The sequence below is a fragment of the Maniola jurtina genome, chromosome Z, assembly GCF_905333055.1.
Source record: "Maniola jurtina chromosome Z, ilManJurt1.1, whole genome shotgun sequence".
Lineage (NCBI taxonomy): Eukaryota > Metazoa > Arthropoda > Insecta > Lepidoptera > Nymphalidae > Maniola > Maniola jurtina.
Genome location: NC_060058.1, coordinates 11,714,404 through 11,741,009, shown reverse-complemented (window position 1 = coordinate 11,741,009; position 26,606 = coordinate 11,714,404). Strand labels below are relative to the sequence as shown.

Genomic DNA, 26,606 nt, shown 5'->3' with positions numbered 1-26,606 from the left:
ATGCTACTTGACAAAACATTGAGTACAAGATTTTACATCTCACCAACGTTGATAGAGTTCGAGCGTCGTCTAATAGTCTCTCCGTCACTCGCTCCATACAAACTTAGTTTGGCTCTCATTTGAATACTAACCAATTAAACATAAAAACTATTACCTATGTAGTATGGCTTCAGTTACGATGCAATTTAGAATACAGCATTGCAATTCGCTTGAACGTATTCTTATTGCTATCCTGGTGCAGTAGTGAGCAATGTGATCCTTTACTAGGATGTTACGGATTCGATTTCTAAAAGCGGCAATTTATTAATTAACAAGGCAGAGATGTTTAACTTTTAGGTATCTATGTCGCTAGAATTCACTCAGCTACCTACTAGATTTTGAACTTAATCTTGTTTGTCACCAGGTCTCCTCCGTCTTCAGCAACTGTACCAAACGATGCAACCCGGACGCACAGCCTTCAAGATATCCTTGGTGAAACGCATCTACAACTCCTCAGACGCTATGGACTTCCTCCTGGCCTTGGAGCATGACGACCGATGGAGCATCAAGCACATCGTGCTGGATTGCAACGCGAAGAATGCTAAGAGCATATTGGTGGAACATGTTAGAAAAGTGCAGTTGGGAAGACGGACTTATCATTATATTCTTAGTGGACTGGTAAGTCTTGTCAGGTATTCTTCTTTTTTTAGCAAGCAAGGTTTTAAAAAATGACAAAGAAATTTAGAAAAATCGGAATCACGCGTGCCTATCATAGCTACATCTGGTGACCCCTTGAGAACGCGACAACCTGTAACCCTGTACCTGTGACCCCTTGTGCACGCAACACTCTGTAACCCCTAACCAATCACAGCTGCATTTGGTGACCCCTTGTGCACGCAACACTCTGTAACCCCTAACCTATCACAGCTGCATTTGGTGACCCCTTGTGCACGCAACACTCTGTAACCCCTAACCTATCACAGCTGCATTTGGTGACCCCTTGTGCACGCAACACCCTGTAACCCCGTACAGTACCCGGCATGAAATATTGCACATCGAACTTTAGAAAGAGATTTCGGCTTTGTAGAGCGTTGTCTCTGTCACTCATACCTATGTGACGTTTCGTCGGTTTCAACGACAGAGACAACGCGCTACGAAATCGTTATCTCTTTCTAAAGTTCGATGTGCAATATTTCCTACCGGGTATTGTACCTATCACAGCTTCATTTGGTGACCCCTTGTGCACGCAACACCCTGTAACCCCGTACCTATCATGGCTGTATTTGGAGACTCCTCGCGAACGTAACACACTGTGACCCGACGTGCACGCTACAATGACACACCAGCGAGATGGATCTACCATTTTTTAGTCAGGTGGTATCGTCATTTTTGAAGAAAACCATACCTCTAGCGCTATGCCCTCGTGAACGGCGGATATATCTATACTAATAAATTAAATTGGAGTGTCTGTAATTTCGAAATAACTACCTCATATTAAGCTCATATGGTTATTTGAACGATACCAACACTGAATCACACGTTTTTAAAATTTTTGTCTGTCAGTCTGTCTGTCTGTTTTAAAAGGCTAATCTTCGGAATGGCTGGACCGATTTTGATGGGGTTTTCACAGACAAGTGGAGGATTGATCAGGGAGTAACAAAGGCTACTTTTTTAACCGACTTTCAAAAAGGGAGTTGTGTTTTTCTTCTTATGTACCTACACCGAAATCTCCGAGATTTTTGAACCGATTTGCGTAATTTTTTTTTAATCGATAGAGGAACTTTGTGACATTGTTTCATAAAAAAATTGGATTCCAACTCTTCAATCCTGATGTTGCAGGGGACCTCACCATCAATACTGATGGTATTTAGAAACTGTCGGTTATAAATTGATTGATATTGAAGGTATCTGTACCAAGTAAAAACTTTGTTGTTGACCTCGAGGACCCAACTTCTCAACCCTGATGCTGTAAGGAACTGCATTCCTAAATCCTGGTGATCCCTCGGGATTTTAAAGGATCGTCCGTTTAAATGTTTTTACGTGGTACAGAAACACCTTGCATCCCGGGGACGGGCTATTACGGATAGGCTACTTTTTTCCTGGGAAATCAAAAGTTCCCATGGGATTTCAGACCCTAAACCCACGCGGGCGAAGCTGCGGGCATCAGCTAGTATATATATATTTTTCGGATTGAGTAGGTATGCTGCGTATGCGCTACAGGCCGCTACAGCGTCACCGGGTGGGCACACACACAGCTTCACTTGGGACGAGCCCTAGAGCTCGAAGAAATAATAATTAGAGAGGTTGGAAGGCAACGTCCTCCTAAGGCTTAGGATGACGTTGGGATGGGTGGGCTGGATGGACTGGTTAGTCAATACGCCCCCAGGCCGTGGCGTGAGTCCACGTCCGGGTGACGATAGAAAACGGGGAATAATCGCTGAAAGACCTTAAGTGCCGGTTTTCTATCCACTTTTAAGAGTTCTGCGATATTTTCTGTCACAACAGGGACCATATTATACTATTATGTAGTTTATAAAAAATATTTAAGTTAATAAAAAAATAAACGTACTGCTCGTTCATATCCAATAAATATTAGTTTAGTTCATTACATTTTTAATCGTTAAAATTCTCCAGGAAAATGGCGTGGATAAATGAACTATGCAGTAGGCTTAGTACAGGATTTCACATCTTGAAAACGTTAAAGTATTTTGAGTGTAAAACGTTATCGTAAGACTCTGCTTGAATCTTAAAAAGGTTTAAGGACCACTTCACTTTTACGGTTCGAGTAAAATGGTCCAAAATTCCTTTTAAGATTCAAGTGCATCCATACACTAGAGCCAATCTTCTATAGGAAACATTCTAACGCAAAGTTCGTTAGTATAATAATTAACTACAAACTTAAAAATATCAGGTTTTAGTACATTTTATTCTGACTTCATAGTTTTTCAATATTCGGTGTTCTGTTAACTTTGTAGTGATATACTAAGTCGTACTAAGGGTGCAGATCTGGTTTGCGCAGTCAGGTCACGTTGTGCTAGCTAGTGGCAAGTGTCGGTGTGAGGTTACTAAACAAGCGGGAACGCGACGCGGAACGAAAAGGCAAAGTAGATAGATAACATGAAAGCATGATCGACTTTATTTGGAGTCTTGTATGCGTACATATTCACTCTCGTCAAGCGCACAAGGCAAACATTTAAACAATAGAAATAGACATACATAGATAGAATAGATGTGATTGTGTTCGATAAACGATTATCAGCGTTGGCAAGATATTAAAACTCATACTAACCCTTCAGGGAGTTGTCATCATCATCAACCATGACTGCCGACACAATTATCGGCCCACTACTGAGTAAGAGTTTCCTCACATGGTGAAATGGGTTTGAACATGGTCTGGTGTCTTGTCTGGTGGGAGGCAACAGCTGTGGCTAGTTACCTCCCAACTGGCAAAGCCGTGCCGCCAAGCAATGTAGCGTTCCAGTATAATGTCGTGTAGAAAACAAAAAGTTTAATAAAAACTGCCATACGCCTTCCAGGTTAACCCGCTTCCATCTTAAACTGCACCATCACTTACCACCAGGTGAGATTGCAGTCAAGGGTTGGCCCGGCCCAGTGCGTATTGGCTTTCACACACTTTTGACACATTATAGAGAACTTTCAGGCCTGCGAATTTCCTCGCAATGTTTTTCTTCACCGTTAAGTAGTTAAGAAAAGTTAGAAGTGCATGCCAACCTCCCGAATTCCAAGGAAAGCATAGGCTATCACAGTTTCATGCGGTAGGAACTCAAGGCATTCCCTTTTGCAGGTTATGGACGATCACTGGGAGAACGAGGTGACCGAGTACGGGGCTGTCAACATCACCGGGTTCCGCATAGTGGACCATTCCAGGAAAACTGTGAAGGACTTTTTGGAAGGGCTGCGGAGGATCGATCCACGCTTTAAGGGGACTGTATCTGTAAGCAAAGCGAATTCAACTTCTGTTACCTTCACATTTAGTGATCATATTTCACCATAGCTCTACACTTCAATTTTATTTATTAGTATAGACACACCTTCTCCTTCTCTTACGAAACCTACCTAACCTACACGATTAGCAGAACCCCGTCGCAAACTCTTGTCATCTCTACCCGAGGGCCGAGCCTATGTAGGCCTCTAGCCATTCATAAAAGTAGGCTTCAAATGCTTGGTGGCCTAACGTTATTCGATGAAATCTAAAAAAACTACTTATACCTATTCCTTATTAAGTAACTGAGTAACTCATAATATTTAAGTCATAATATATTAAGTAAGTAAGTAAGAAACAAGGCATAAGCTGGTTACAATTTTGATCCTGTCTCGTACATCTTGATTCGGGTGTACGTAAGTTACTAAAATCTACATAAATGGGTTATTCACTCGAGGTCTCACTTCTCGAGGAGGTGAAACCACCTCAGTTCCACAGACTAAAGAAAATGATGGACGGATTAGGGTCGATTTGATTAGGCCGGATGCGAATGGGCTCCGTTTAAAGAATTATACATGTACATACAAGTAACCTCTCTATGTAGTCGTTATTACTCATTACTGAGGGTCGTGACCCCTTTCCATTAATCATATAATGATAGAAGTTCTCTTGTGATAATAATGCGGTGGGTTCCCAGATTCTTCCGCATGCAACTCTCTAAGAGAACGAGATTTCGACTCTTTGGTTAATTTACAGTTATTATCAGATGTTAGTGAAAATAACCGGTCTTAACGGGCTTAACGTGATCTTCGAGGTATGGAGAAAACGAAAAGGCCAAATTCGGACCTCTGAAGTCGGCCACCCATCCAGTTACCGACTTGGGTCAACGTTGCTCAGCAATTACCATACAAGTTACAGTTAATTATTCCATGCATTAGAACATGCTGATCCCGAGCGCAAATAATGCATTTTGAGAACTCAGTCGCCCTATTTGCTCTATGTGTCAACTGTCATCTCAAAAGTACGTTTCACCCTTAAAATAAGGGCTACAATCGTACTGTTGACCCATAGAGCACTATCTGCAGGTTTTTGAATACCTACCTCTCACAGTTTATTAGAACACAGCAGTAACCAGTACTCATCGTTGTATCGGGCTTCTTTGTGCCGTCTATCTTTTCTCTGTACTCTGTGCCCGGGTCAAAACTTTATGTTATACCCCACGAATTGTCGTAAAATTTTGTTGATACTCTCGCTATAAAGGAGATTTATAAAATATACTGAGGCGGGCTCGTGATACGCATAATATGATATTATTTATTTATGTATCAGTATGTAGGTACTTGCTTATAGGTGTGGTCTACACCTCTCCTATGCATCGTATTCCCCATTGCTTAGGGTCATAACTTCTTTTTATTAATCAGGGGCTTGAATTTTCTTGAGATTATAGTGCGTGGGATCCCACATTCTTTAACGCTTTAACGATTATTTATTATTATTATGACCTGTAGGTACACACAGGGTGTAACCAGAACGCTAGCAAAAACTTAGCGATATTATACTATATATATATATTATATTGTGCTACCATAGCACAATCCAATTCCAATAATCATTTGCCTTATCTTGTAATTTTTTACCCGTACCCGCATTGTACAGCGTGCAAAACGTGGGTCAATGCCTCAACTACGACGCGGCATTGACTTCGAGTGGCCTATTTACGGAACGTTCGTTGACATCTAGCGTCAGACAGATGTTTTATTTGCAATATATTGCGAACTTTTAAAAAATACCGTTTTTTTTTTTTTAAATTTGCTTTCGTAGTTTTTTATGATATCTTATCAGTAATCATCAGTACTATCACCTGTATTCATTTTTGCTAGCGTACGGGTTACGTCCTGTATAAGATTATATTGATAGCTAAGATGACGTCATAATATGGTGGGTTTACATAAATTAAATAAATAAATGGGTTAGGTAACAATTAACACCTCACATTTTTAGTACAAATACAAAATATAAAGAAATATTCTTATAAGTTACCATACAAAAAATCTTAAGTTCGAACGAAAACGAACGTTCGAGGTTCTGTATCCATACTAATATTATAAATTCGAAAGTGTGTCTGTCTGTCTGTCTGTCTGTTACCATTTCACGGCCCGACATTTCGGGATTGTTGCCCGATTCCCAAAAACCTATCTTCTTAAGCGATTTGTATGAAATTTGGTACCGAGGTAGCTTGCACCCCTGCAATTGACATAGGCAACTTTTTATCCCGGAAAATCAAACAGTCCCCATGGGACCTTTAAAAACCTAAATCCACGCGGACGTAGTCGCGGGCACCCTCTAGTATTTTATAAAAAGTTTTCCTTTTGAAGAGGTAAATTGTAAATTTTGCGAGTTTTGAGAGCCCATAATTTGAAAACTATAAATAGATAGGTACAAATGCAGAAACCGAATATTGTTGAAAATGGCAGGTTAGGTTGCTTGGTACATGACTAAAGTCAAAGGTCATACAAGTGTATGGAAGTTATCCATTATAAATGCGAAATTGAGTCTGTTTGCAAGCTTTTCCAGCCCATAAGTTCAACCAATTTTGACAAAATTTGGCACAAGATTTTGGTATGAAGACTACTTTTTGTCCTGGAAAATCAAAGAGTTCCCTGGCGAGTTTCTAACCCAATTCACCACAAACAAAGTTGCAGGCACCATGTACTTGATACAACGATAGCTTGCATCCTGGAGGCGGGAAAAATTTTTATTCCGGAAAAATAAAGAGTTAAAGTTAAAAACCTAAATCCAGGCGGTTGAAGTCGCCGGCATAACGGCTCGTGATAAATTAAAAAACTTTCCTTTAAAACATAAACTTGTACCATTATTCGCCCTGCATATTTATATCTTTTACTGCTTATTTGATCATAGTTCCCTAAAACATAGGCTTATACCATTATTCGCCCTGCACATTTATATCTTTTATTGCTGATTTGATCATAGTTTCCTAAAACATAGGCTTATACCATTATTCGCCTTGCATATTTATATCTTTTATTGCTGATTTGATCATAGTTCCCTAAAACATAGGCTTATACCATTATTCGCCTTGCACATTTATATCTTTTATTGCTGATTTGATCATAGTTCCCTAAAACATAGGCTTATACCATTATTCGCCCTGCATATTTATATCTTTTATTGCTGATTTGATCATAGTTCCCTAAAACATAGGCTTATACCATTATTCGCCTTGCACATTTATATCTTTTATTGCTGATTTGATCATAGTTCCCTAAAACATAGGCTTATACCATTATTCGCCCTGCATATTTATATCTTTTATTGCTGATTTGATCATAGTTCCCTAAAACATAGGCTTATAGGTACGGTTATTCGCCCTGCAAATTTATATCTTTTATTGCTGATTTGATCATAGTTCCCTAAAACATAGACCAATACCGTTTTTTCGCTCTGCATGTTTATATTACCTTTTATTACTGATTTGGTCGCGTTGCCTAAAAATAGGTTTACTATAGCGTTATTCGCCCTGCATATTTATATTATTTTTTATTGCTCATTTGGTCACGGCAACCTAAAAATAATAAAGGTTTACTATACCGTTATTTGGCCTGCTTGTTTATGCATATTTATATCATCTTTTATTGCTGATTTGATCATAGTTCCCTAAAACATAGGCATACCCCATTACACTCCCTGCATATTTATATCTTTTATTGCTGAGTATCAACAAAATTTTACGACAAACCCGGCGCGTAACATAAAGCCTTGGCCCGAGGTGGTAAACATACCTTCTCGAGGAATTTCCGACGTAGAAGTTTACGTATATGATGCTGACTTACTCTCGAATAAAGGTATTTTTATTATGACAATAATATATACTCTATCCACGAAAAGAAGTTAATATAGGGCTCTCTCCGTCACGAAATCCCATAGAAATGACAGAGACAAAAATCTCAGTGGGTGGTAATCATTTTGAGTTACCAGCCCATCATTTATCAGCTTTCACATTACTTATCAACTGTAGTTAAGTAACTGTGACTTTAATATTCCCTATACTCAATCTTTACGGGTACAATTTCTTCGTAGAGTATATTGTTTTGAAGAAATCGCTAATGTTCGAGCCGTATATGCTCTCTGGAAATAATGTTGGTTATTATCGCTGTAATAAAAAACTTTCCGAGTTCAATATACTTGGTATAGGACCGATAATGGCTGTTTTCAACGCCCTGGGTTATTTTTTTTCCCCCATCATCGGTAATGGGTGAAACTCGGATTAAATAACTGTACTTAGTTAGATCTTTTGATACAAAAAATAAGATTTGTATCAAATTTTAAAGAAATTTGATACAAAAGATACTGTAAAAAATCAGTCATATGCGAGATGGACTCGCATATAAATAGTTCCGTACCATCGTATAAAAAAGAACACTTTTTAATTTTTAAATGTTTTATTACTTGTTGCTATAGCGGCTATAGAAATCCACATTTTGTGAAAATTTCAACTCTCTAAATGTATAATTCAGGGTACATAATCTATCCCCCTCAGCTAATCCGCAAAACACACACACACACACACACACACACACGCGCGCAAACACACACACACACGCACATACACGCACTAACTTTCGCCTGTATAGTATTGGTGTGATAGCCGCCCCAGCGCACTTAGCCTTACGCGATTCTTAAGAGGATCATTGTCAACGATCCCCCGTCGATTTCCTACGTATGATATTATTGTTCTCATCTCTATCTGCCCTGGTTCGTGCATTCTCGGTTCCTAGATCGGTGCATTTGTGATAACCAATTCTAATTGCTGTGATTGGCTGAATTTACCATGTTCTTGCTGCGACAGTGAGTTTGAGCCACTAGCGGAACAATGTTAGCCGGTCAGAAATGATTGCAATTAGTCAACCTGTATGACGTCTGTGTTCTGTTTTTGATTACAAAAAAGAAAAAATTGTTGTTGCAATCATCAATTTTAGCAAATAGTGAAAGAGAGTCGGCCAATCAGAGGTCACAACTACCGTCACACTTTCTGTCAAACTATGGCAGTAGGCTTACCGAGTAATGAAAACAATTTTTCATTCTGTAATGTCATGTGGCAAGTAGGGTTGCCACCTGCCTCTTTTTGATTTACAGGCTACCACCATCAAAAATACGGGGTTTAGATTTGAAGAAATTTAAAAATTTGAAGTATTTGAAGAAATAGACGGTGGTTCTCTCTGAAATGCATGGAAAGCCTATTTAGATATTTCAGTTTATTTGTAAGTTTTGTATTTTTTCTCTGTATGTTGCCGTGTCTTGATTGGTGAACTGTGTTTGCAATGTGATTTTAAATAAAAGATTTATTTATTTAAATAGCTTTTAAAAACTCTAGTTTTGTAAAGCAAAATGTTATACATTTCATGCATACAATCTTTGCATTTTAACTTAAATTTACATTTAACTTGTAATTCCACCTTCACAGTATCAATACTATGGCCGTAGCCAGGAATCGATTTCGGGAGAGGTTTTATCAGGGCCGGAACTGAATCCTGTCATGAGGAAAAAAACATTCGCTCAACTTTATGGGCTAATTACCTGGTTAGTGGAATTTCGCCTTTCAATTTGACAGTGAGATAAAATACAACAATAAAAAAGCGCGAGCGCAGTGAGCGTAAGTGTTTTTGGTTCAATACAGAAAGAATTAAAGTGAAAGGGAAACGAGTTTAGCCATAGCAAGATTTTATTTTTAAAGCTCCCTATCCATACTAATATTACAAATACGACAGTATATCTATTTGCCTATCTATTTGTTACCCTTTCACGGCCCATCTTCTTTACCAAAATTTTGGTACTTACTATTCAGAGGTAACTTGCATCCCAGACATAAACTTTTTAGCCCGGAAAATCCCCCACGGAATTTTTAAAACTCTAAATTCATGCAAACGAAATTGCGGGGCTTACACCAAGTAATACAAATTCAAAGCGCGAGTGAAGTGAGCGCGAAATGTTTGATATATTTCCAAAAAAAAATTGGTAAGCAAATGCAAGAAATAGTGTAAGTATTATTTTAGGCTTAGGTTTTTGACGGCTTCTCAGGCGCAGTCGCCATTTCTAAATTTCTGGTCTGGTGGGAGGCTTCGGTCATGGCTAGTTATATGGTTAGTATGGCCCTAACGGCCAAGAAATTAGACTGCATCATCACTTACCACTAGAAAAGATTAAAGTCACGGGCTAACTTGTATAAAAAAAGGCTAACATCCTCAAACCAAGTCCCGCCGCCTTGGCTACGACCATGATCAATATCGAGTGGGTTTCGGCTACGCATTGCCGCAAAAGGAAAATATTCTTTCTACTGGACATAACGTCAGTGTTCGGTTTCGCCAGCCAAGTGCGAGTCAGACTCACGCACCGAGGGTTCCGATTCGGGTATTTTTTCGACATTTTACACGAGAAATCAAAAACTGTTATGCATTAAAAAAATTATGCATAAAAATAAATAAAAATCTGTTTTAGAATGAACAGGTAAAGCCCTTTCATATGATAACCCACTTGATATATGTTATCTTACTTTGAAAATTGAAAATACTAATATTTGTTCATGAACACATGACAGACGGATAGAAGGACAGATGGACAGACGGACAGACGGAAAGACAGACAGACTGATAGACAACGAAGTGATCCTATAAGAGTTCTTTTTGCTTTTGAGTTACGGAACCCTAAAAATATTTAGTTTTATTTGCCCCGTATTTTATTTTCATAATTACCGGTTTCTCTATCCTGACATTCGGGGTAACCAGTAAAATACGGGGCCTCTGGCAACCCTATTCGGAAAACACTGTCACATTCAAGTTAATGTCAAATATTTTGTTTTCAATTACAGAAAGCTGCATCAATCATTATTACAATATTTTCTTTGTTGTGATTGGCTGATTTTTTGAGTTTCAGCCAATAAACAGACTGTTTGCCAATTAAACGTCATAACAATATAAATGCCAGAAAGTTTAACCAAATAAAACAAACTTAATGAGAACCTAGTGAGAATGCAAACGGCACACAATTTATAATACATATTATATTAGTCGTATATAATAGATATTATAGTAGTCATTCACTTTGGTAATAGTCAGATTGTCATCAGTAAAATTGATATTGGTTGATGTATCGTAAATTATTGTTTCGGTGACAAATATTTTTATTAACCCCCGACCCAAAAAGAGGGGTGTTATAAGTTTGACGTGTGTATCTGTGTATCTGTGTATCTGTCTGTGGCATCGTAGCGCCTAAACGAATAAACCGATTTTAATTTAGTTTTTTTTGTTTGAAAGGTGGCTTGATCGAGAGTGTTCTTAGCTATAATCCAAAAAAATTGGTTCAGCCATTCAAGAGTTATCAGCTCTTTTCTAGTTTTCTTGTAGAAAAGAAGGTTACATAACCGTTAGGTTCATAATATTATGTCAATTGACAAAATATGTCAAGCTGTCAAGATGGACGTTGCCTAGATATACATAAATATTTATTTGAAAATGATTTGTCGGGGGTGTTGAAAATTTTTAATTTACACTTGTTTTCTATTTATCTTTGAACAGAATGGAATAGAATGAAATGGAATGGAATACAATGATTAATTTTTATTCCTGTAAACTTTTAGGTAAACTTCAAAGTGTTTTTGAATGGTCAGAAAAATTTACCACTGGTTCGGAATGCCGTTCCTACGTTTTCTAGGATTTCGTACCTTAAAACGAAAAACTAAACTCTTATAGGATCACTTTGTTGTCTATCTGTCTGTCTGTCGTGTGTGTCAAGAAAACCTCTAGGGTACTTCCCGTTGACTCAAAACCATGAAATTTGGCAGGTAACCTAACTGCGTAATTTTGGGTAGTTTTTTGCGACATTGTTCAATAAAAAATTTTGGTTCCAACTCCTCAATCCTGATGTTGCAGGAGACCTGACTACTAAAGCTAATGTCGATTATTAATTGATATTGAAGGTATCTATACCAAGTAAATACTTTGTCGTTGACCTCAACCCTGATGCTGTAAAAAATTGCATTCCTAAATCCTGGTGATCCCTCGGGATTTGAAAAGGATCATTCGATTAAATGTTTTTACGTGGTACAGAAACAAGTTGCATTTCGGGGACGGGTTATTATGGAGAGGCAACTTTTGTTCTGGGAAATGAAAGGACCCCACAGGATTTTTAAAAACCTAAGTCCACGCGGGCGAAGCCGCGGGCATCAGCCAGTTGTAAATATATTTAGAAGCTACTATAAGAATAGGTACCTATTTCCTTATGTTTTCTTGTATGGCAGCGCGCGGTTTTAAATTATAAATTGCACGTCCTGTCCTTTTTTGTAATACAATTTTTTCTCAATATCTACCGCTTTATCTCATAGCAAGATTCCGTAAGACATAGTACAGTGAAAATAGGCAATATATACAATTTTTGCAGTTTCCACGTCAGTATCCGTCGAATAACAGCGTAAGCAGCAGAGCTGAGTTTACCATCCAGTGTTGATATATGGGTGTTCCATAGAAGCTTTGCATCTAACGTTATCCCGAAAAACACAGGGTTCTCCTTTATTTTCAACATATGATTATTTGAATGAATTTATGTCATTTAAGGTCCTGACTATTGGGCAGTGTGAACACACTTAGATTTCTTTGCATTTGGAAGTAAATTGTTAGCAATAAATCAGAGAGTGACCTGTGATATGGCATTATACTATACATTGTCAAAAATTATAATATTTAAGCTGTGCGTGTTGCGTGAGGAAGAGGTTGCAAGAGAGTTGCAGGGTTTGATGCATGCGCTATTGCCAGTGAACATGAGACATATTATTACCTACAGGCATACGTCTGAGTAGGTAACGTATACGTCTAACGCAAGTTGAAATGTACCAGTGTATTTAGGTCTAGATAGTAGACCTATCCACAAGTTTAGAGTCTGGTGCAGTTTCAATGTGGCCCGTGTGTTTAGACCAGTTTAGATTGTCAGTTTCCGCCCACCGTCACCGTCGGGGGTTGGTCGTCCCCCGCACCTCACCACCCCGCTTGCACAAATCGAGACAGCACGAAATTTTCAAGATTTCTGGGTGTAATTTCTGGTTTTCGTAGTTCCCACATAATTATAACAATATAAAATATATAACGATAATTTTTTTACTACATAATATTCATTAAATTTTCTAGGTCTGTGGTTTTTCCAAATTTCATTAAATTGCTTCGTTGTCTAGAAAAACGAGCACAAAGTTGGGCCTTTTTTTAAAGAAAAATACAAATCTTTGAGCCCCTGTAATTTTAAAACTATATATTTTTAGAAAAATCTAAAACACCACAGACACAGATATTAGTTTCTAGACTATGTCTGCAAAATTTCACGGACTTTGGTTGCTTAATATTCAAATGAAATGGGAACTACGATTGTATGGAGTAAGTGACGGAGAGAGCTCTGTTAACGATTCTGCGATAATTCAGTATATTGACTGGTATCGCTTAGCCACTTACTTAAGGTTATTCAAATAGGCACTTTCTGTTAACAGGCACAAACGGCGCTTATGTACGACGGGGTGCAAGTCCTAATGGACGCATTGGGAAGGTTGTGGAAAAAGAAGCCCGACGCCTTTAGGAGCGCCCTGAGACGCGCCGCGGCCTTGGCTAACTCCACCAAAGTCATCGACTGCAACCCCGGCAAGAGCTGGGTGGTGCCCTTCGAACATGGAGATAAAATATCCAGGCTGATCAAAAAGGTATACCTATATCATCATCATTGTCAGGCTATGATGTCCACTGTTGGTGTTCTCTAATGAGTGACACCACACCTGGCCATCACCCTTCCTCATCCAGGCACATCCTGCTACATCGGTATCGAATTTTCCAATTTTTTGTAGAATAAAATATATTCTTTATTTATTTATTTAATTAAACATCTTTATTGTTAACATAATTACAAAGAGTATGAATACAGGAAACACTAAAGAAAAAACACGGCACTTTTATCACTTAAGTCTTAAGTGATCTCTTCCAGGTAACCCATACTTTCACGAATTTTTTTTGCGGTTTCTTCTTGTGAAGTCGAGATAGTGAGGGTCTTCAGGTTGGTTTTAGGAAGTTATATATAGGTATATACATACACTCCATATAAAGTCTAGCATATCAAGCAATTTCCTCGTACAATTTACACTCATGTAACTATAATAATAAGGAAATCGCGAGTAAAGGTCGGGGCGTATAAAAAAAATTTATGGCGTTCTCTAGCCATCCACATAAGTTACGGAAAGGGCCTACTCCTTGCGTCTCGATAAAAAGTGATTTCCGATTCGTAGTTTGAAACTCTGTAACATTTTCTAGGACATCTGTTCCGGCCACCTTTATTTTATGTTCTGCCAGCCCTAAATCAAACACTTGGCATTTTTGCTAAAATACGCCCTTTGACGTCCCGTTACAAAAAGGAAAGGGTTTCAGTATTAAGTACCTAGTTAAGACCCGCACATATCCTCGGAGTGGAGAAGCCGAGTCCCTTTGATAACAACTGGAACTTATCTTTATTTTTTTGACAGTTTTAAATCATATTTTAAGAGTCACTCTCCGTCACTCGTTTCATACAATCGTTTATAAATACATAAGTGTGGAAATAATTTTTGTAAAAAACCCCGGGCAAATGCGAGTCAGACTCGCGCACCGAGGGTTCCGTACTCATGTCTTTTTTTACCTTTTGCACGATAAATCAAAAACTATTATGCGTAAAAATAAATAAAAATCTGTTTTAGAGTGTACATGAAAAGCCCTTATTTATTATGATAAACTAAGCCCAGTATGATCTTAAAGCCTGAACTTTGTTTCAGACGGATATTGAAGGCCTAACTGGGAACATTTCCTTCAACGAAGAAGGACACAGGTGCAACTTTACCCTTCACGTCGTCGAGATGACCGTACAAAGCGCTATGGTTAAGGTAAGCGCTCTGCCTCTGATGGCTCCCCGTGGTGCAGTGGTTTTATAATTAGGAGGTTTCTGGGTAAATTTAAAAATTCGTAATTTCTATAACTGTCCCTGGTCAGTTCTAGTGGGAGACTTTGACCCTGCTTGATATTGAAGTAACCAAGATACAAATTATTGTAAAAGTCTTAAATATATTTTAAATTGAGTAGTACAGGTAAAAGTTGTACCCCAAAATTTTACAAATTATGACGTTAATTAATTATTGTTTATTAATTGATTTTAATTTATGGTTACCACCAACATGAGTCCCACGTAACAGCACTCCTAAGTAAGCGTTCAGGACCTAGGAAGCGCTCCTAGTTCCTACCTTAGACTGTAACGTTGCTTGAGTCTTGCTTCAAGATGAGATCGTAGTCAAAGGATTACTAGTCTTCTTCTTCTTTCATCCTAGGTTTCTTTTCCGCACTTAGACCTAGCCATCCGTCGTACGTGAAACCCTTGGTGTGCCTCCCCGACATATCACTCCAGCCAGCCGCGCTTACTCCAAAATCCAAGAAGGCCACCCAGGTTGGCAAGGACTTTGAGAAGTATTGCTAGTGAACCAATGTAGACTTCTCGTTGGGCAGATACACCGCTGCATTTGAGCAGTGCGTGTTCTGGAGTCTCGTCACTGTCCATGCATACTCTGCGTTATTCATTCTCTTGACTGTGTCCTCGTTTGAGTTGCTATTCCATTTTCAAAGTCAGATCCTGTCCGGATCGTACATTAGAATAACTCTTATAAAGCTTACACTCGTATTCACAATCATTACTATGAGGCCTCACATTACGCTTAAATCTTCAGTGTAGGACCCACTAATCGGATTACTGAATTCACGTTAATTTTCAATTATTTGACACTTCGTGCATTCGAACACATTGAGAGAGACACTGAGTAGGGAATTGTTTCCGTTATCTATGGTGAGAGCTCATATTTAATAATTGACATAGTTAATTACTACTGTTGTGATGAGGGGTGATAGTATGAGATTTAACATCTCACCAACTTTAGTAGGATTTGGGCGTCAACACTACAGTGCTAAAGTAAAGTGGACTTTAACAACCTTATTTTAATTTGTGTTAGTTTTATGTTTACTAACCATTTTAAAATATCGATTTAACTAAAACGTATGTCCAATTATGTAGAATATGTATGACGTCACAATTTCATACAAGCTCCCTTTTGACGTTTGATAAAAAGTCACTGATATGACTAAGTTAGTTATCATCATCCGTAGTAAATTCAACAGGTAGCATCGTGGACCGATAAGCAAGGTCTGAGTCTGGTCACACCGAAGTACGAACAGCTGCACTCGCCGATGTCGTTCGACACCAACAAGACGTACATCGTGACGACCATCCTCCAAGAGCCGTTCATGATGCTGAAGCCGCCGGAGTATGGCCAGCGTGAGGACCAGTTCCACGGCTTTTGCAAAGACCTCGCTGATTTGGTTGCTGCCAAACTTGGGATCAAGTGTGAGCCATCAATTTTCTTTTTAATTTACCTATAGACTAGCGACATCATCATCATGATAATAAAAAGAATGCTTGCCAAGGCACGTTTGGAACTCTCTTACCTTTAACTATAAGCTCACCATTACATCATTATCTTACAAACGCCACAATAATTGACAATCAGAAAGTATACAGTCAAAGGCCGTAAGTCGCTTAGCACCTTAATGATCATATTCGCATGCATGCGTTAGGTGTGTGTGGCGTGTTTATAAGAAAAGGTCATAAGTGCGACAGGTTTTTGATGCAACAGTTTCGTGGGATTGCTACTCGAATTCTGAGGCTGACCGTACAATGCTACCTACCCAATTTGAGTAAATGATATGATTTGATCATTATCAACCGATAGATAGTCCACTGCTGGACGTAGATCTCTTGTAGGGACACACTCTCCACACGCCACAGTCTTACGCCGCCGCCTGAATCCAGCGGCTCACTGCGACTCATTGATTTCGTCATTGACCCCTATGGTCTTCCAACGTTGTGCTTTCCGGTGCGAGGTCGCCACTTAGGAGGATGCGGGAATCCATTATTATTATTTTCGTTTTTAGGTTATAATTTATTTTTAGAAATTATTTTTTTGCCCAGTATTTCTTCCATATTAATTCTTCTGCCCACTTCTTTTTCGTACGTGTTCACTTCAAAAGAGACCAGTTTACCCAAGTGCACATAGCTGTCGACATATTCTACTGACTTTTGTTCTATTTTGATTGTTTTCTTGTTACTGTTTGTCATGATTTGAGTTTTAAAAGTATTCATGTGAAGACCAACTTTTTGACTTTCTGAGTCTAAACTCTGTAGCATTTTCTCCAGGTCTGTGGCAGATTTGCCAAAAATAGCTATGTCGTCCGCAAACCTCAAATGTGGTCAAATGTGGTGATAATCTTTTATGCCACCTCAAATGTGGTGATAGTCTTTTATGTAGCACCCATATTCCTTTATTTTTCCAATCAAGGTTTTTGAAGATGCCCTCAAGAACAGCTATGAATAGCTTAGGAGAGAGCGGGTCTCCTTGTCTAACGCCTCTTGCAATCGTGAACTCTTCTCCTTGCCTTTTTAGTTTCACTCTACTTACACTCATGGAGTAATTTTCTTTTTAATGTTTCCTCTGAATATCGACACCAAAAAAACATAATATATTATGTATTCTGTTTTAAAGTTTCAAGAATATAGTCGGTACCTGAAGTAATTCTAACTTCTCATTTTAGATGAGATCCACATCGTGAGGGATGGAAAGTTCGGAAGTGAGGTGTCACATCACATTTGGACCGGGCTCGTTGGAGAGGTCTTCAGAAAGGTAAGTGACCTATCATTTGCGTATTATTTAAATGAAATGTCAAATCCTCTTAGCGAGAAATGGGTACCTATGTTATTCTAGAGGTCAATTCCGGGAAAAAATCATCAATCATTATTACAATCGGAATTTTTGTGATTTGCTGAATTTATGCTAAGCTTGTTGCGACAATGCATTGAAGCCAATTGTGAACGAGCGTGAACCAATCAGAGGTGATTGCGATCGTGACATTGTAGCTGTCATTCTACCGCAATCGAGGTACCGATAGGGTTTTGAATGTTTAGATACCACGTAAAACATTGAAATCAGTATAGCTCATAAATATAAAAGGTTATTTACGCTAGCAAAAACTTAGGGGTATTATCATTTATCATACAACCTGAACACAATCCAATGCCAATAACAATTAACCTTATCTTGTAGTTTTATTATTTACTATTTTTTAAACCGGCAATGTATAGCGTGCAAAACTTGGGTCAATGCCCCACCTACGACGTAGCATTGACTTTTACGTAGGCTATTTACGGAACGTTCGTTGACTTCTAGCGTCAGTCAGATGTTTAATTTGCAATGTTGAACTTTTAAAAATACAGGAAATATTTTTTCGCGTTTTTTTTTGTGGCCCCTTATCAGTAATCGGTACTATCACCTGTCTTCATTACGTCGTCGTGTCGTCATATTTGGTCACGTAGGCGCAAAAAAGCATACTTGATTCTTCCATGCCGCCCTGATTCTCCCAACTTATCACTTTAGAAAAACAGTGGAGTGGAATTAGTTAGTTTACTTTATTGTAAAAAAAATTGAATAGCTCGCTTGGATCACTATCAGTATGGTTCTACCATCGCCAAAATATATGATACTGAATAGGTATAAAGCTGCGCAAGTTGCCTTGCTTTTACACTTTTAAAAATTGTGCAAGAAAAATGTTCTTATAAGTAACAAGATATGAAATTTAAACTCGATTTTCCTAAAAATCTCCTACGCCTTAAGACCACGTCAAGGGGATTTATTTTCCGTGCTATACTTAATACTCTTTACCGCGTACCTATTATATTATAATACGACTACCCCGCTGTATGCATGCATTTCTCTGAGGCTTTTACCTGAGCCCTAGGGATGAGGCGTACTCAACCATAAGGTGTTTACACCAGGTATGAACTTACATGCCTGGTTCGTAAGCAATACGTGAAAGAGTGGATCTCTTAAGCCGGCCACACAGGCATTCAGGATTGACTGCTTCAAGCTGAGACTGCATAGTGAACTACAGTGTTTTATTTGCATACTTACATACATGGAACCGCTCGACCAGTTGTGACTGCTCCGGCCGGTCAGCAGCACAATAAAATTTAAGCTAACATTTCCGTGTCTTTCTGATTCATTCTACAATGACTTCTGATTAATAATTTATTTAAAAAAAAGTCTACAATATAACTTTTATGCAAAATTATCGAAATGAACCACTTATTATTCTCGCTTAACATAGATGTCGGTAGGTGAAGTTATCTAACGCTAATAATAATTATAAATTATCTGCTACATTAACGATTATAAAGGACAAAATGAGCTAAATCTTGTAAAATGTAGTATATTTTTGGAGGGCCTAACTCGTTTTGGCGCAATATAATACCATTGATCAATTCAATAAAATAGTAATTTAGTTTTTAGTGGTGGTTCCTAGTTGCGAGGTTGTACGACCTTCAATTGGGAGAAATGACGCAACACCATGAAGGAATTGACATCTACAGGGAACCACGACCCTCAAAGCTGAGGAACCGATATTATTTTTAGGGTACCGTGCCCGCGGGGTGCCAATGGAACCCTATTACTAAACCTCCGCTGTCCGTCCGTCCTTACGTATGTCTGTCAGCAGGCTGTACCTCGTGAACCGTGATAAGGAGAGAGTTGAAATTTTCACAGAATGTGTATTTCTATTGCCGTTAACAATGAATAATAAAACTTTCAAAATGGCGGCCACGAAAATCAAAATAGTGTTATTTCTTGTACGATGATACAACCTTTGGTGATGAACAATATCACAATAAAGATCTTCTATAAAATATTTAGGTACCTGAATAGCTATACTATCAAAATAGGTAGGCATTCGTATATATATACCAAATGGCAGAAAACTATTAACGAGAAGAAAAAAACTGTGAACTTAGAGTAATTCGGACAATCACTTTGTGAACAATAGAATAGCAAAGGTTTTTTGCTACTATTGAACAAAAGGAACTCTTAATTTGTTTTGGGCGTTCTCCAAACTATTTATGTATGTGTACTACACATGCTTGCTGCTGCGTACGATTTCAAACCTTAAACTCTTCAATATAAGGTTAAAAGTAGAATGAAGTTGTGTCTCTAGTTACGGACCTCAGTACAGCGAGGACCATATTACACAGCTGTAGTCGAGAATAAAGATCTAATTAAAGGAGCATAAAGTGACATCAGATGTCCAGAGGAGCTATTGTAGTTATTAAGAACAAAAAGGATGCTCAGTAAAAGCATTGGGCATTTTGTATTAGTTTTTAATTTTAAGAATTTGACAGTGAAATTACATTTTTTTCTTATTTAGTATAATAGCTCAAACAGAATCAGTGCGGTAACCGTAAGAAAGTGTACGAGAAAGCGTAGTTTCATTTTCTCTCGCACTTTACTTAACTAAGCAGGGTAGTGTGATTACAAATTAGCACTACAGCAGCTCCCTGTCAGAGTGAACTAGAGTGAGGAAACTCTCGGTTAGACCCTGAATCGACATCTGTCAAATGTTAGGCTAGGTTGCTCTACGCCTCTACGTTATATCGTTGTTGTTATATTGCGGCTACAATATGCTTAGCGTTAATGCCAAACAACACCGTAATTATCGCGATAATCAACGCGTTAACCGAAGTGGCCACACTTGACTTGGTTAAGAGGGCTCTCTCCGTCACTCGTTTCATACAATCGTAGTTCCAATTTCATTTGAATATTAAGCAACCAAAGTCCATGAAATTTTGCAGACATATTCTAGAAACTAATATCTATATCTGTGGTTTTCCAGATTTCTGTTAAAATATTCGGTTTCAAAGATACGCGGTCTTAAAAAATTTCATACAAATATTTGAACCCCTGTAATTTTAAAACTACATATTTTTAGAAAAATCTAAAACACCACAGACACAGATATTAGTTTCTAGAATATGTCTGCAAAATTTCATGGACTTTGGTTGCTTAATATTCAAATGAAATTGGAACTACGATTGTATGAAACGAGTGACGGAGAGAGCGCTGTTAACGTCTACGTTTAACGAGAAACGCCGTTGAACATCGCGCTGTTGGCTGTTAATGTGGCCGACATTACAAGTTTCAGTATCGTGCACTGTGCCCCTGTCCCCAGATAAAGTGCTGCTGTACTGCAGTAGTAGGTAGTTAAAAATAATCATCCATCCATCCATCAGCCTGTAAACGTCCACTGCTTGACATAGGCCCTTTCCAAGAGCGCGCCACCAAACACGGTCCTCCGCCTTCCTCATCCACCCGCTCCCCGCCACCTTCTTCAGGTCATCGGTCCAGCGGGCTGGAGGTCGTTAAGTGGAGTTAAAAATAATAATAGGTAGTAATTTGGAAAAACGTCCATGTGACGATAACAAGTTCTGTTCAGAATTTTCAACTTTCCTCCGCTAATGGGCACCTAGCGTTGAAAACAAAATTCAGATCCAAAACTTAGGGAAAGAGTAACTCGTAGAGCGAAATCCCCAACCTCAAGGAAGAGTAGTTTCCACAGTCTTGTTTGTAAACTCCGCAAAATTGCTTCAGGACAAAAAGTCACTGAAAGAAATCGGGATGCATCGAAGACGCTGTAAAGTGCATTATTTTATCGCGGAAAATAAATCCGACGCGATTTCCGCAGACACTAGACGAGACGGAGAAAATGTTTCGGATCATAAAATGTGCATCTTGAATTACGGCATGCAGCCAATATTATATAACAGCATGCATATCCATGACATGCCTTGACGTGAACTAATATTTTTAACCCCCGACCCAAAAAGAGGGGTGTTATAAGTTTGACGTGTGTATCTGTGTATCTGTCTGTGGCATCGTAGCGCCTAAACGAATGAACCGATTTTAATTTACTTTTTTTGTTTGAAAGGTGGCTTGATCGAGAGTGTTCTTAGCTATAATCCAGAAAAATTGGTTCAGCCGTTTAAGAGTTATCAGCTCTTTTCTAGTTTTCTTGTAGAAAAGAAGGTTAGGTAACCGTTAGGTTCATAATATTATGTCAATTGACAAATGTCAAGCTGTCAAGATGAACGTTGCCTAGATACATAATTATTTATTTGAAAATGATGTTTTGGAAAACTCAGATACTTTAGATAGTAGGCACGAAATAGTCCAAAAAAATCAGTTCAGCCGTTTGAAAGTTATCAGCTCTTTTCTAGTTACTGTAACCTTCACTTGTCGGGGGTGAAATAAATTTTTAATTTACACTTGTCATTCCTATCATCGTATTTACTACTTCTATTAATTACACCTTTATTAAATTTTTGTAGTTTGAATATGTAATTTTGTTTTGTTATTTTTAATTAATTTTTACATGATCATACCGATTAGGCATTTCGCGTACGTGCAGTATTTCGGCATGTAAAGATATTTTAGGATTTTGGCGTGTGTCTAAAGGCTCTTTTAATTCCATTTTATTAAACTTTAGTACTATAAAATGGCAGACTATGGCCTTAATTCTTTTTATTCTGAGAGGAGACCCATGTTCAGTAGTAAGCCAGTAATTCGATTGATCATGATGATGATCTCAGTTTTATAGGGGTTTGTATTTCAAATGAAAAACGGAACCCTTATTAGGTTAACTTTGCTGCCTGTCCGTCTGTCCGTTGTGTCTGTCCAGAAAACCTATAGGGTACTTCCTGTTGATCTAGGATCATAAAATTTGGCAAGACGTAAGTACGTAAAATTTCTAAAATAGTTACTTTATCAGAGTGAACACGTTACTATCTACCGTGGCCAGTTTTACTTTTTAGTTGTTAAATTTTGTGTCTAGTCTTGAATCTGCGGTTGACTTTCAGCAAACTTGAGTTTCGCTGGAAGAGTTAATGGAATAGAGATTTATTCTTACCGAGCGTGCTTCTGTTGCTACAATTTTAATCCGACATTTCTTCAAATTGATCTTGAATGTGATTTTTCTTTGTTCATCAGCTACCAACCGCAATCTTTTTAGTTTTAAAATAACTTTTGGAATAAATTTAATAATCCTATGTAAGGAACCATTTTCAAAACTTTCCTAAAGCATAAAGCATCAATATTAAAGATTCTTGGGGTTGCCATGATTCTGTATCTGGTAATGGTTACGTGATTTCTAGTTCTATTATGAAAAAAATATAAAAAAATTAAAACTTTACAATTTGATGTAAGATTTTTTACGCCTTTATTACCTGTTATCTCCGAAAGCCACGATGATCCAAACTTCATAATTGCTGATTGATCCTTCTTGTGCTGGGGACAGTACGCAGAGAAGCTTTTAGCTTTTATAAAATAAAACGAAGATCTGGCACTCGCATTACCACTTAAGTACTTGCGTGATTTTATTGTACGCTTTGGAGAGTTTGTGTATATTTTTAACAGAAAAATAACAAACATTATGGATGAAATATAGAACATAAATGATGTTTTTAGAAATTTTTAGAAGTGTCTATTTTTAACGAATAATGAGAAGATAGCGACGAAAACACAAGCTAAGCGCAAAGCTTTGCTCTGGAGGTCGTCTTAACTAGAAACAAGGATTTAATATCCGGGCTAGCTACAACTTTGCTCCATTTTAAACCTTTGACGTAGGCGCAAACTATCTCTTACATTATTATCTCGAAAGTTAAGGTCGTAGCCCACTTACACAACACTACTGCAACACAGCTCACAACACCACTCGTACAAGCTAGTACTGATAATGGATATCACTCACGATAACTTAAAGAATTTAAATGTTCCTTATGATTTCAGTGATGTTCTTTATGTTTTCTTTGTTGCAGGAAGCAGATATGGCTATAGCACCTTTATCCATAACGCCAGAAAGGGAGAAAGTCATCGATTTTAGCGAGCCTTTCTTGTCAATCGAAACTCCAATCAAACGTACCAAGACGCCAAAGCAACTGACTGGCACTTTCAGTTTTCTACGACCACTTTCGAAGGAGATATGGGTATGAGTTTATTTTTTATCTTTATCTTATTTTGCAGGATTTCTTGAAGTTGCTTCTCGCAGAATCAAATAAGCGAAGTAATCCTTTTAGGTTAGGTTAGAGCTGTGATAGCCTAGTGACGTCCGCCTTTTATTCCGGAAGTCGGGGGTTGGATCCCGGGCGCATTTAACGGAACCTCGGACTTATGTGCGTTGTAAGAAATTAAATATCACTTGCTTTAACGGTGAAGGAAAACATCATGAGGAAACCTGCATGCCTGAGAGTTCTCCATAACGTTCTTAAAGGTGTGTGTCTGTTTGTCGGTCGCAGCCCTTGTATAATCTCATAAATAATATAAAAGTATCTTTATCCTAAGCCCCAATAAATTGACCTTCAAGTAACAGCTAATACAAGAGCGGTGCAGTTTCAAATCGCAATAAATCAGTGAACAACTAAACAACGCCGCTCAGTTGCCCAAGAACTGTCATAAACATGTATGAACATTTTATCGGGGAAATTTTCGGATCCGCCCCGGGCAAGACGGTGGGGTAACCAAATACCTATACCAGTTTTACAAGACAGTTTATTTTTTTCTTCAGACCAATAAGGGCTGGTTTGAGTCATGGGTTTGCCAGAAAAGCTCAGAGTCTATCAGCGAGCGATAGAGAAAGCTATGCTCGGAGATTCTATATGTAAATAACCAAATATAACACTTTTACAAGATAGTTTAATTTCTTCTTCTGGTGACTGATACGAGCTGACCATCCTCAAGGTTGAGGCCTCACAAAGAGTTCAGAGTTACACAGCGGGTGATATGAGCAGAACTATGCTTGGAGTTTATCTACGTGATCAAATCAGAAATTAGGAGATCCGTAGAGGAACTAGAATAAGGTCGTCAGTATTAGCAAACCAGTGCGTAACTATTCAGCGCCAATATGGCAGCTTTATTCAAGCACGTTCTGTAGTCAATTTCCATATTGATCTATCAGCGCCAAAGTCTGTCTGAAAAGAAAACCAGCCTCATTTTTTGCGCAAGTATTCAGCGCGGTAGCCACCTTTCTTTTCTTCACTCCAAGCGTAGACGACTTTACCAGGTTAGGTTGGCTGTTATAGTAATACTATATTGGTGATTCAGAAGCACTTGTAAAAGTGTATCTGAATACAAATCTGTTCTATTCTATCCTATTCTATAAATATCGTAACATTTTCGTGTCTCATATTACACCATATAGCTGGTTGCCTCACAAAGCAGTCGTTATGTAAATGGAGCTGTTATTTCGCTTGCTGTTGCTTCATTTTAAAACATCGTTCCACCTAAACATTTTTATGGGTATCAGTGTAATACAGTGATGATGAACTTTACTTAACTTGGCTAAAGTTATTTCCTACTCACGCAACGGTAAAAGTACCTTAATAATATCAGGCTATGAGAGTGAGGGAATAGAAAGTGTAAGTTTTTCTTTCTTTTTAGCTGTGCGTGATATTCAGCTTCTTCGCCGTGAGCATCGTCCTGTTCTTGGTGTCCAGATTTTCTCCGCACGAGTGGCGATCCGTCTCCATAACGGATAGTCATTTGGAAAATCCAATAAGCAATACTAATGAGGTATGTATGTTTGTGTGTTGGCATTTACCTAAAACCAATCTTGGTAACTCGCCGCACTTGTAAAGCACGCTCATAGGTGTTAGACAAGACAGACCTTATCGACAGTGTGTCACCAAATACGATCCTCCACCTTCATCCTTCCACTTTCTATAACTCCAGGTCGTGAATCCAGTGTGCTGAAGTTTGTATATCCACGAGAATATCTGTTATCAACAATCTATGAGAAGAATTGTGATAATAGTAACTATAAGATTCGGCTAGTTGGAGCACTGGGATTTGCCTTATTTATTTATTTATGCATTGGAAAGATAGGATCCTGCTAAATAGTGAACAGAAGAGGTGACGGGACATGTTCCGGTCAAACGGGTCCATTCACGAAGAATTCTGTATCAAGCAAAATATATCCTCCATTGTTCAAGTTATTTGCATACACACTTTTTACACTTTACCCAGTGACACTCCGTCATGACGAATCAATGACGTATTTATCAAAATCGATTAAGCCTTGAGTAGCTACGAGCGGGCATAGGATTCAATACAGGTCAAATACTCAACCCTTCTTTTGAGCTTCACCGCAGTTGGGTAAAAATATACAACCACATAATAGGAGATCTGAAATAGAACGCTATTCGTTAGCTTTAAAAGATATGTAGCCAAAAACTTAAACGTGTTTTGTTTTCAGATAATCTTGCACAATGAGTTCAGCATCTGGAATTCATTCTGGTTCTCGCTTGGATCTTTTATGCAACAAGGCAGCGACGTTGTGCCGAGGTGAGCGATTAGATCTATATAGAACAATTTCGGAATCTACATAGAAAGGTATTTTTTGGTGAAGCTTCAGAGTCTTGATCACCATCGTAAGGTTGCCGGTCTATCGGTGTTTTTACAGAATATATTTCGGAGAGTACGCTCAGGAGCTGTTCGATCTTAACCCGCCCTCAACTTTTTACGCCATCGTACCGTAAGACACTGGGGGAGTTTCCTATATCGTCAGCGTTCTTTCTACACTGGCTAGGGTTTGGAATACTCTTCCGAGATCAGTATTTCCTGCAAATTATGATTCTGGTACCTTTAACTAGGGTGAATAGGCACCTTACAGGCAAACGTGTCTCATCTTAGGCCACATCATCACTTCCC

At 38.4% G+C, this 26,606-nt stretch overlaps 1 protein-coding gene across 1 annotated transcript in view; it reads left to right on the top strand.

Annotated features, from left to right (window-relative positions):
- LOC123880215 (glutamate receptor 1-like) overlaps positions 1 to 26,606 on the top strand; it is a 136,175-nt gene that overhangs the window by 89,924 nt on the left and 19,645 nt on the right. The window contains exons 5-13 of the mRNA XM_045928209.1: positions 404 to 657; positions 3,785 to 3,934; positions 13,464 to 13,670; positions 14,766 to 14,873; positions 16,150 to 16,375; positions 17,620 to 17,708; positions 23,720 to 23,887; positions 25,338 to 25,469; positions 26,152 to 26,240. Coding sequence (XP_045784165.1) covers positions 404 to 657; positions 3,785 to 3,934; positions 13,464 to 13,670; positions 14,766 to 14,873; positions 16,150 to 16,375; positions 17,620 to 17,708; positions 23,720 to 23,887; positions 25,338 to 25,469; positions 26,152 to 26,240 — 1,423 coding nt within the window. The remainder of the gene's footprint in view (positions 1 to 403; positions 658 to 3,784; positions 3,935 to 13,463; positions 13,671 to 14,765; positions 14,874 to 16,149; positions 16,376 to 17,619; positions 17,709 to 23,719; positions 23,888 to 25,337; positions 25,470 to 26,151; positions 26,241 to 26,606) is intronic.